The sequence below is a fragment of the Eschrichtius robustus genome, chromosome 12 (assembly GCF_028021215.1).
Source record: "Eschrichtius robustus isolate mEscRob2 chromosome 12, mEscRob2.pri, whole genome shotgun sequence".
Lineage (NCBI taxonomy): Eukaryota > Metazoa > Chordata > Mammalia > Artiodactyla > Eschrichtiidae > Eschrichtius > Eschrichtius robustus.
Window position 1 is genome coordinate 42,040,534 of NC_090835.1, and position 12,283 is coordinate 42,052,816.

At 40.5% G+C, this 12,283-nt stretch overlaps 1 protein-coding gene across 5 annotated transcripts in view; it reads left to right on the forward strand.

The window, feature by feature from the left end:
* The window catches only part of FYCO1 (FYVE and coiled-coil domain autophagy adaptor 1), an 86,467-nt gene that overhangs the window by 19,527 nt on the left and 54,657 nt on the right, over positions 1–12,283 (forward strand). For all 5 annotated transcript variants that reach the window (XM_068559336.1, XM_068559338.1, XM_068559337.1 and 2 more), the window contains one exon: positions 9,101–9,244. In XM_068559336.1, the coding sequence (XP_068415437.1) occupies positions 9,101–9,244 (144 nt within the window). The remainder of the gene's footprint in view (positions 1–9,100; positions 9,245–12,283) is intronic.

The window sequence follows — 12,283 nt, forward strand, 5'->3', positions numbered from 1 at the left end:
CAGAAATAGACTCACAGACATAGAAAACAAACTTATGGTTATCAAAGGGGGAAGGGGGAGAGGAGTAAATTGGGAGTATGGGATTAACAGCTGCACACTACCATATATAAAATAAACAAAGATTTACTGTATAGCACAGGGAACTATATTCAGTATCTTATAATAAGCTATAATGGAAAAGAATCGAAAAAAAAGAATATAGATATGTACATATATATATGTGTAACTGAATCACTTTGCTGTACACCTGAAATTAACACAATATTGTAAATCAACTAGACTTCAATTTAAAAAAAAATGGTGATGCTACTTTTAATACACAAGATGGAAGCCATCAATGTCCAATGATGGGGGGGCTGTTAAATTACAGCAAATTAGGGCTTCCCTGGTGGCGCAGTGGTTAAGAATCTGCCTGCCAATTCAGGGGACACGAGTTCGAGTCTTTGTCTGGGAAGATCCCACATGCCGCAGAGCAGCTAAGCCTGTGTGCCACAACTACTGAACCTGCGCTCTAGAGCTCACAAGCCACAACTACTGAAGCCTGCATGCGTAGAGCCCATGCTCCACAACAAGAGAAGCCACTGCAATGAGAAGCCCGTGCACTGCAACGAAGAGTAACCCCTACTCGCCACAACTAGAGAAAGCCGTGCGCAGCAACAAAGACCCAGTGCAACCAAAAAGAAAAAATAATAAATAAATAAATATATAAATTTATTTTTAAAAATTACAGCAAATTATTTTAAATGGCATAGCAAGGCATCATTTAAAATTGCAGTAAGGTATACCAAAACCTGAGATGAATTACCATATTTTAGTATACATTACCACCCTTTTGCTAATATACATATGATTTAAGTAGCGCCATGACAGTCCAGGTTAGACTGTATAGGGTTAAAGGAGGAACTAATTATGTAAGCCTTGACAGCTGCCCAAGAGTGAGGAGGAGGTGGTCTTCTCCCCTCCCCACTTTTTCTTGGATTATAAGAATGTAGCCTACTCTGTTCTTGGGGCTGCTGCGCTGCCTTGCCTGCCCACTTGTATCTCTCACAAGTTTCCTATGCTAATAAACTCACTCTTTGCCTGCCAAATAAATAAATAAATAAAATTGCAATAAGGAAGTCTATATAGCAACAAGGAAAATAACAATATAAAAATCAATGAAAAAGGATGCAAATCTTACCTATCCTAATGGCAACAATGAAATTACAAAAAATATATAAAAGAATTAGAAAGTATATGAGAACATGGGGAGGCGGAGTCAAGAGGGCGGTGTGGGAAGACGCAGAGTTAGCGTCTCCCCACAACTAGGGCGCCTGCCGGCCGCTGGTGGGGGACTCTGATGCCCAAAAAGATGGGAGGAAACCCCAGAGTGAACCAGTAGGACGTAGGGGGACTGAAGGGGGAGGAGAAGTGGAGGCCAGACAGGATCAGTGCCCCTGAGGCCAGGGAGATCAGGAGAGGTAGGCAGGAGGGACTCTCCGGGAAGAGCGGGAGAGGAGCGGAGGGCGATCGCCTGGCCCACTCGGGCTGGGGAGCCTTCTGAGTTCCCAAGCCAATCCCCTGCCCTCCAAGGCCCCCTCTAGGCCGTGTGGGTCCTTGGGGGCATAGGAGGGAGGCCGGGGAGATCAGGAGAGGCAGGTGGGAGGGGCCACCCCGGAGGAGCGGAGGACATTTTCCCTGCCCACTTGAGTCCAGGAAGCCCACTGGGCGTCCAGGAAGCCCGCTGGGCTCCCAGGTGAGGTCCCCTGCCCTCTGAGACCAGGGGTGGGGAGCACGCCTGGGCCCCTTCTGTTCCTTGAGCCTAAGCCCCACACCCCACAGCCCCCAGGGTGTTTTCCAGCCCTGTGGGTCCTGAGCATTGGCCCCGCCCACCACCCAAACCTCACCCTTGCTTAGGCCCCACCCTCCACAGGCAAGGCCTTTTCCCCCCGTTTTTTAAATTTTTATTTATTTGTTTTCTTTTCCCTCCTCCTCTTTTTTACTATTGTGGTACTAATGTACCTTCCGGTTGTTGATTCATCTATATTTTTATTTTTATATTCTTCCTAGCATATCTGTTAGTTTCCTGGTCTAATTTAATTTTTTACTTTGTTACTGTTGTACGTTTCTTTCTTTTCCTGCTGCCCCAGGCAGCTTGCAGGATCTTGGTTCATGAGCCCAGGGTTGGGCCGAAGCTCCTGCGGTGGGAGCTCCAAGTCTGAATCACTGGACTAACAGAACCTCAGACCCCAGGGAATATCCTTTGGAGTGAGGTCTCACAGAGCTCCTCATCTCAGCACCAAGACCCAGCACTACCCAATAGCCTACAAACCCTAGTGTTAGAAGCCTCAGGCCAAACAACCAGTAAGACAGGAACACAATCCCACTCATTAAAAAAAAAAAAAGGAAAATGAGATGGCAAAAAAATATGTCACAAATGAAGGAGCAAGGCAAAAACCTACAAGACCAAATAAATGAAGAGGAAATAGGCAATCTACCTGAAAAAGAATTCAGGGTAATGAGAGTAAAGATGATCCAGAATCTCGGAAATAGAATGGAGGCATGGATTGAGAAAATACAAGAAGTATTTAACAAAGACCTAGAAGAACTAAAGAGCAAACAGAGATGAACAACACAATAACTGAAATTAAAAATACACTAGAAGGAATCAATAACAGAATAACTGAGGCAGAAGAACGAATAAGTGAGCTGAAAGACAAAATGGTGGAAATAACTGCTGAGGAGCAGAATAAAGAAAAAAGAATGAAAAGAATTGAAGACAATCTCAGAGACCTCTGGGACAACACCAAGAGCACCAACATTCAAATTATAGGGGTCCTAGAAGAAGAAGAGAAAAAGGGTCTGAGAAAATATTTGAAGAGATTATAGTTGAAAACTTCCCTAACATGGGAAAGGAAATAGTCACCCAAGTCCAGGAAGCACAGAGAGTCCCATACAGGATAAACCCTAGGAAAAACACACCAAGACACATATTAGTCAAACTAACAAAAATTAAATTCAAAGAAAAAAATATTAAAAGCAGCAGGGAAAAACAAAAAATAACATACAAAGGAATCCCCATAAGGTTATCAGCTGATTTTTCAGCAGAAACTCTGCAAGCCAGAAGGGAGTGGCAGGATATACTTAAAGTGATGAAAGAAAAAAACCTACAACCAAGATTACTCTACCCAGCAAGGATCTCATTCAGATTCGATGCCGAAGTCAAAAGCTTTTCAGACAAGCAAAAGCTAAGAGAATTCAGCACCACCAAACCAGCTCTACAACAAATGCTAAAGAAACTTCTCTAAGTGGGAAACACAAGAGAAGAAAAAGGCCCACAAAAACAAACCCAAAACAATTAAGAAAATGGTCATAGGAACATACATATCGATAATGTAAATGGATTAAATGCCCCAACGAAAAGACACAGACTGGCTGAATGGATTCAAAAACAAGACCCATATATATGCTGTCTACAAGAGACCCACTTCAGACCTAGGGACACATACAGACTGAAAGTGAGGGGATGGAAAATGATATTCCATGCAGATGGAAATCAAAAGAAAGCTGGAGCAACAATACTCATATCAGATAAAATAGACTTTCAAATGAAGAATGTTACAAGAGACAAGGAAGGACACAACATAATGATCAAGGGATCAATCCAAGAAGAAGATATAACAATTATAAATGTTTATGCACCCAACATAGGAGCACCTCAATACATAAGGCAAATGCTAAAAACCATGAAAGGAGAAATCGACAGTAACACAATAATAGTAGGGGACTTTAACACCCCACTTACACCAATGGACAGATCATCCAGACAGAAAATAAATAAGGAAACATAAGCTTTAAATGGCACAAAAGACCAGATAGATCTAATTGATATTTATAGAACATTCCACCCAAAAGTGGCAGAATACACTTTCTTCTCAAGTGCACATGGAACATTCTCCAGGATAGATCACATCTTGGGTCAGAAATCGAGCCTCAGAAAATTTAAGAAAATTGAAATCATACCAAGCATCTTTTCTGACCACAATGCTATGAGATTGGAAATGAATTACAGGAAAAAAACTGGAAAAAACACAAATACATGGAGGCTGAACAGTGCAGTGCTAAATAACCAACAGATCACTGAAGAAATCAAAGAAGAAATTAAAAAATACATAGAAACAAATGACAATGAAAACACAATGACCCAAAATCTATGGGATGCAGCAAAAGCCGTTCTAAGAGGGAAGTTTATAGCAATACAGTGTCACCTCAAGAAACACGAAAAATATCAAATAAACAATCTAACCCTACACTTAAAACAACTAGAGAAAGAAGAACGAAGAAAACCCAAAGTCACTAGAAGGAAGGAAATCATAAAGATCAGAGCAGAAATAAATAGAAACAAAGAAAACGATAGCAAAGATCAATAAAAGTAAAAGCTGGTTCTTTGAGAAGATAAACAAAATTGATAAACCCTTAGCCAGACTCATCAAGAAAAAAAGGGAGAGGTCGCAAATCAATAAAATTAAAAATGAAAAAGGAGAAATCACAGCTGACACTGCAGAAATACAAAGGATTATAAGAGACTACCAGAAACAACTATATGCCAATAAAATGGACAACCACGAAGAAATGGACAAATTCTTGGAAAGGTACAATTTTCCAAGAGTGAACCAGGAAGAATTAGAAAATATAAACAAACCTATCACAAGTAATGAAATTGAAAGCGTAATTAAAAATCTTCCAACAAACAAAGGTCCAGGACCAGGTGGCTTCACAGGCAAATGCTATCAAACATTTAGAAAAGAGCTAACACTGATCCTTCTCAGACTCTTCCAAAAAATTGCAGAGGGAGAAACACTCCCAAATTCATTCTATGAAGCCACCATCACCCTGATACCAAAACCAGAAAAAGATATCACAAAAAAAGAAAATTATAGACCAATATCACTGATGAACATAGATGCAAAAATCCTGAACAAAATACTAGGAAACAGAATCCAACAGCACATTAAAAGGATCATACACCACGATCAAGTGAGATTTATCCCAGGAATGCAAGGATTCTTCAGTATATGCAAACCAGTCAATGTGATAACACCACATTAACAAATCAAGGAATAAAAACCATATGATCATCTCAATAGATGCAGGAAAAGCTTTTGACAAAATTCAACAACCATTTATGATAAAAACCCTCCAGAAAATGGGCATAGAGGGAACCTACCTCAACATAGTAAAGGCCATATATGACAAACCCACAGCAAGCATCATACTCAATGGTGAAAAACTGAAAACATTTCCTCTAAGATCAGGAACAAGACAAGGATGTCCACTCTCACCACTATTATTCAACATAGTTTTGGAAGTCCTAGCCACAGCAATCAGAGAAGAAAAAGAAATAAAAGGAATCCAAATTGGAAAAGAAGTAGTAAAACTGTCACTGTTTGCTGATGACATGACACTATACATAGAAAATCCTAAAGATGCCACCAGAAAACTACTAGAACTAATCAATGAATTTGGTAAAGTTGCAGGATACAAAATTAATGCACAGAAATCTCTGGCATTCCTATACACCAACAATGAAAAATCAGAAAGAGAAATTAAGGAAACACTCCCACTTACCATTGCAACAAAAAGAATAAAATACCTAGGAAAAAACCTACCTAAGGAGGCAAAAGACTTGTACTCAGAAAACTATAAAACACTGATGAAAGAAGTCAAAGATGACATAAACAGATGGAATGTACCATGTTCTTGGATTGGAAGAATCAATATTGTGAAAATGACTATACTACCCAAAGCAATCTACAGATTCAATGCAATCCCTATCAAACTACCAGTGGCATTCTTCACAGAATTAGAACAAAAAATTTTACAATTCGTATGGAAACACAAAAGATCCCGAATAGCCAAAGCAATCTTGAGAAAGAAAAACAGAGCTGGAGGAATCAGGCTCCCCAACTTCAAACTATACCACAAAGCTACGGTAATCAAGACAGTATGGTACTGGCACAAAAACAGAAATAGAGATCAATGGTACAGGATAGGTAGCCCAGAGATAAACCCACGCTCATATGGGCACCTAATTTATGACAAAGGAGGCAAGGATATACCATGGAGAAAAGACAGCCTCTTCAATAAGTGGTGCTGAGAAAACTGGACAGCTACATGTAAAAGAATGAAATTAGAACACTCCCTAACACCATACACAAAAATAAACTCCAAATGGATTAAAGACTTAAATGTAAGACCAGACACTATAAAACTCTTAGAGGAAAACATAGGAAAAACACTTGTTGACATAAACCACAGCAAGATCTTTTTTGACCCACCTCCTAGAGTAATGGAAATAAAAACAAAAATAAACAAATGGGACTTAATTAACCTTAAAATCTTTTGCACAGCAAAGGAAACCATAAACAAGACAAAAAGACAACCCTCAGAATGGGAGAAAATATTTGCAAATGAAACAACGGACAAAGGATTAATCTCCAAAATATACAAACAGCTCATGGAGCTCAATATCAAAAAAACAAACAACCCAATCCAAAAATGGGCAGAAGACCTAAACAGACATTTCACCAAGGAAGACATACAGATGGCCAAGAGGCACATGAAAAGATGCTCAACATCACTAATTATTAGAGAAATGCAAATCAAAACTACAATGAGGTATCCCCTCACGCCAGTTAGAATGGCCATTATCAAAAAATCTAGAAACAATAAATCCTGGAAAGGGTGTGGTGAAAAGGGAACCCTCCTGCACTGTTGGTGTGAATGTAAATTGATATAACCACTATGGAAAACAGTATGGAGGTTCCTTAAAAAACTGAAAATAAAACTACCATATGACCCAGCAATGCCACTACTGGGCATATACCCTGAGAAAACCATAATTCAAAAAGAGACATGTACCACAGTGTTCAGTGCAGCACTATTTACAATAGCCAGGACTTGGAACCAACCTAAATGTCCATCGACAGATGAATAGATAAGGAAGATGTGGCACATATATACAACGGATATTTCTCAGCCATAAAAAGAAACAAAATTGAGTTATTTGTAGTGAGGTGGATGGACCTAGAGTCTGTCATACAGAGTGAAGTAAGAAAGAGAAAAACAAATACCGTATGCTAACGCATATATATGGAATCTTAAAAAAAAAAATGGTACTGATGAACCTAGTTGCAGGGCAGGAATAAAGAGGTAGACATAGAAAATGGACTTGAGGACATGGGGTGGGAGGGTGAAGCTGGGGCGAAGTGAGAGTAGTATCGACATACACACACTACCGAATGTAAAATAGTTGGCTGGTGGGAAGCAGCAGCATAGAACAGGGAGATCGGCTCCGTGCTTTGCTATGACCTAGAGGGGTGGGATAGGGAGGATGGGAGGGAGGCTCAAGTGAGAGGGGATATGGGGACATATGTATGCATATGGCTGATTTGCTTTGTTGTGCAACAGAAACTAACAGTATTGTGAAGCAATTATACTCCAATAAAGATCTATTTTAAAAAAAGTATATGAGAACATGATTTGATAAAGGATAGGATTATGTATATTTTTCTTTCTAAATTATTGTTTTTGCAGTGAACAATTTTTCAGCACTTTTCAGCATGTATTAAAGTGTATAAGGTCTCTGAAACAAGTTCAGAAGACCTCAAATAAATGTGATAAACTAAACAGTAATAATGACAACCGCAGCAGCAGTGCCTGTCTGTGTCGCACCCTGGCACGAGCAGGGACCTCCACCTGTCATCCTCCTCTCCCCTTCCCTACCACAGTCCTTGGCGCACATTGGGCAGGTAGCACTGAGCTTTCACAGGTGAGGAAAGTGAGGCTCAGAGAGGCCAAATGCCTTTCTCTGGGCCCCACTGATGCTGAGGCAGAAAGCAGGAGCTTGGGTTTAGGTCTCTGAACTAATGCCAGGTAGTTTCCTCTGGTGGATGGCAGGTCCTTGGTGCTGGCACTAATGGGCAGACCCCACTGGTCACCCTGGACCAGTGGGTTGCAGCCTCGGCCTCTCAGCAGAATCACCTGTGGGGTTTTTAACACCAACGAGCTTGGGGCCTCACCTGAGACACTGAGTCAGCACCCGCCCCATGGGTCTGGGCTCCCTGGAGATTGTGATGGGTGACCAGATTGGGAGCCTTTGTGCCCCTCGTGCTGAAGCCTCAGCAGGAGGGGAAGGAGGAGGGAGAGGTGGGGTTGAGCGTGTAAGGCGGGGAGAGGGTGTCAGATTAGGAGCCGCAGATCAGCTGCCAATCAGCTGAACCTCTTTGGCTCGCCCGGCACCCGTTTTCCAGCTCTGCCTCCCCACTACCTCTGGAGTGTTCTTCCAGTTAATTAAAAGAAATACTTCTGAATAAAAGAAAAACCATTGGGGGGGAATATTTTGTTTCATTTTGTCACCTTTAAGATTGATTTGCATAAATGTGTATTTCTCTTGTATGTGCCAGGCTTTGTGAATGCATGTGAGTTGAGAACCTTTGCACATTTGATTTGAAGGTTATTTTGTTGTAATGTTTGGTGAAAACTGTCATAAACAGCTTGACTTCCAGTGTATCCCAGTTCATGGATATCAGCCAAGTAGCTCATTAAACTCATCAGTGTTGTCTTTTTAATTCTTATTGCTTCACGTGAAGTGAAACAACTACCACTTCAAAATGGAGATGTTTTGTTCCTTGGCTTTTATATTGGTGTCTGGACAGAAATTAGCAGTGAGTTCAATGTCCTGTATTGAGTTCTCTGGAGGGGATAGAGGACAAGATTTTCTTTTAAAAAAGAAGTGTTCTTCCCCCTACAACTGCCCTTTCTTGGACAGTAATTCAGATTTAAGGTTTCTCGCATTCATTTGGAAATAGGTATGATATAAATAATAAACAAATAAGCATCTAATTCATTTCAGTAATTTCCCTGAAGAAGAGCAAGCTTATTTGAGTTATGTGCTCCTACAGTGAAAATCAAATTAGGGTGTATGTGTCTGTCTTTAATTAATTTAGTAATCTGAGTTGAAATTTGATGAGGCAGAGCCTTACTGGGAGGACTGATTAAATGCACTCTTCCCTTTCTTTATGTACTCCTGTACTTGACCCCTTTTTGTGTTTCCCTGCAGTGACTGGTACTACGCAAGGAGCCCCTTTCTGAAGCCAAAGCTGAGCTCTGACATCGTGGGCCAACTCTACGAGCTGACCGACATCCAGTTTGACCTGGCATCGAGGGGCTATGACCTGGATGCTGCCTGGCCGACGTTTGCCAGGTACCTTGAAGAATTAACTGCTTGGTTGAAAAGAGGGGAAAGAGATGTTTGAAGTTTTGAAGCTTGCCACCAGGCTACTCAAAGCAGTTTTGCTCGTGCAGTAAATTACCTGTAGCTTTGCAACTCTTATGCTTGCTAATTTTACAGACTTGGTTGAATCGTGACTAACGATAGCATCTGGAGGCTCCAACCTTAAACTAACCTAACTGGCCAGGCAGCATGAGTCAGTGGAGACGCATATGTGAAACCCAAGGTTTTCAGATGTGTTAAGGGACTTGGTGTGGGAGCGAGGGGGGAGCAAGTGGGCTTTTCCCTGATGTGTTCTCATAGATACAGTTATCATGGAGGCCAGTAAGAGAGGGAGCGAAGGCTTGTCCATGTAAGGGTTGCTGGAAAGGTTGCTTTGCTGTGTTTTCCTACACCAGTACGGCACTCACACACCATCCAACTGCATCCTCACAACCGTTCTAGGAGCAAGGTGCTGAGGAAACAGGCTCAGAGAATTGGAGGGATTTGCCCAGAGTCACACAGCTGGCAGGCAGCAGGGCCAGGGCCAGGGTACTAGACTTGAGTTAAACTCAAGTCCAGCATTCTTTGTTTTGTTTTGCTTTCCGTTAATAAAGTGGTGGTTTGTTTGTTTGTTTCCAATTTTTGTATTTCTTATTAGGGAATTCTTTCTATGGAGGAAAAAATACTGACTATAATGGAACCCATTTGCCAACCACCAGGATTTAAGAGCTAACATTTTTGCCGTATTTACTTCATGTCATTTTTAGAACTGTTCAATTTTAAAATCATTTCAGACTTACAGAAAAGTTGTAAAAATAGTACACAGTACTCATTCACTTCGATTCCCCAGTTATCAGTATTTTACTACAAACGTTTTAATCATTCTTCCTCTCTCTCTCTCTTTTTTTTTTTCCGGCCGTGCCGCATGGCATGTGGGATCTTAGTTCCCTAACCAGGGATCGAACCTGCGCCTCCTGCAGTGGAAGCGTGGAGTCTTAACCACTGGACTGCCAGGGAATTCTTATCATACTTTATCTTTATGTAAACATGTTGGTTTATTTCCTGCATCATTTGAGAATAAGTTACAGACCTGATTCCCCTTTACTCCTAAGTACTTCATCGTATATTTCCTAAAATCAGGGACATCCTTTCCTAAAGTCGGGGACATCTATATAACCTCAGTACAATTGTTAAAATCACAGAACATTGATACAATACTGCTGTCTAATCTACAGACTGTGTTCAAATTTTAAGAATTATGCCAGACATGTCTTTTATAATCCAGGAGCCAATCCAGGGTCACATGTCAGTGAATTGTTGGGTCTCTCTAGTCCTTGTTCATTTGGAACAGTTTCTCCTCTTTGCACAGACATTTTTGAAAAGTACAGGCCAATTATTTTGTAAAATGTTCCTTAATTTGAGTTTGTCTAGTGTTTTCTCATTATTGGATTCAGATTAAGCATTTTTGGCGGAAATACCCCAGGTGTTGTGTCCTCAGCATGTTGTACCCAGAGACGCAGGATGTTGGTTTGTTTCATTACTTGCAAGGTTAACCATGATCATTTGGTTAAGGTGGTGTTAGCCAGGTTTCTCCTAAAGTTACTGTTTCTCTGTTTGTAATTAATATGTATCTTATGGGAAGACATTTTGAGACTAAGTTTTTATCCTGTTTCTTTTAAATCTCCCTCCTGTTAGTTTTAGCATCCGGTAAATCTTTCCTGAATCAATTACTATCATGGTTACCAGAGTAATTTTCTGACTCCATCATTCCTTCTACATTAATAGTTGGCATTCTATTGTAAGGAAGATCTTTTCCTTCTTCCCCATCTATTTATTCATTTATAGCAGCATTGACTCGTGGATTCTTATTTTATTCAATAGGTTATATTCTGTCACTGTGATTATTTTAAAGCTTAAGCTGTCTTATATTTGGCCAAAGTCCCTTCAAGCTGGTTCTTATGGGATTTTTTTGTTATGTCTGATACCTTTTTTTTTTTTTAAGAAATAAAATATTATAGATCCAAATAAAGCCCCAACCCATGGCCGTCCTTTCTCCTTTTCTCCCTTTCTAGAAGTAATTACAACCCTGTAGTTGATGCATGTCATTCCCAGATATTTTTGTGTTTCACTGCATGTGCCCGTAAATATTACATATGTATAGTTGTATTTTATATATATTTTTAAAATTTGCTACATTGATTGACTCATGAGATGGCTTTACTTTTGCAGGTTGCTTTGTTCATTCCACATTGTTTTTGAGATTTTTATCTGTGTTTGTACAGGGAGTTCTATAGATGTGGAGTAGGGCTGGCAAACCATGGCCCACAGGGCAGTGTGTAACACACCTTCATTTACCTATTGTCTATGGCTGCTTTCATGCTACAGTGGCAGAGTTGAATTGTGACAGAACCCATAAGGCTTGCAAACCGAAATATTCACTCTCTGGCCCTTTACAGAAAAGATTGCCAACCTGTGGCATAGAGTATTCCATTGTGTGAGTAAACAGTTTATCTGTTTCTCTAGTGATGCGGAGTTAGAAAGGTTCTGCTTTTTCCACCATGACGGTGCTGCCAAGAGCATCCCCACACGTCACCTTATGCACACATGTGACTGTCTTTCAGGTAGTACTGAGGAGTGCAGTTGTTGGGTTGTGGAGACTAACAAGGTTTAAAATGCAATAATTGTAGATTAAGGAGAAGATTCTGGTCGTTAAGTAAAAGTGTGTTTCATTTGCAATGACTAGTGCCATCAAATAGAACTTTCTGCAGTGAGGGAAATGTCCAGTGTGAACCAGAAGAGGTCTTCCAGCCACATTACTCGTGTAACATAACGTAAAGCAGTGACCTCAAGGCCCGAAGCACAGCGTGACCTTTATTTACCAGATTAACTGTTGCTGGTTCCTCCCTGGTAGACAAGTTATGGCTGGCATCGAAGGTTCTAGGAAAACTTAAACTAAAAACTGGGAAATACTATGTTCACTTCGTTCTTTTTTGGCAGTGAGAGCAAAGCCATCATGCTTAGACTTCAACA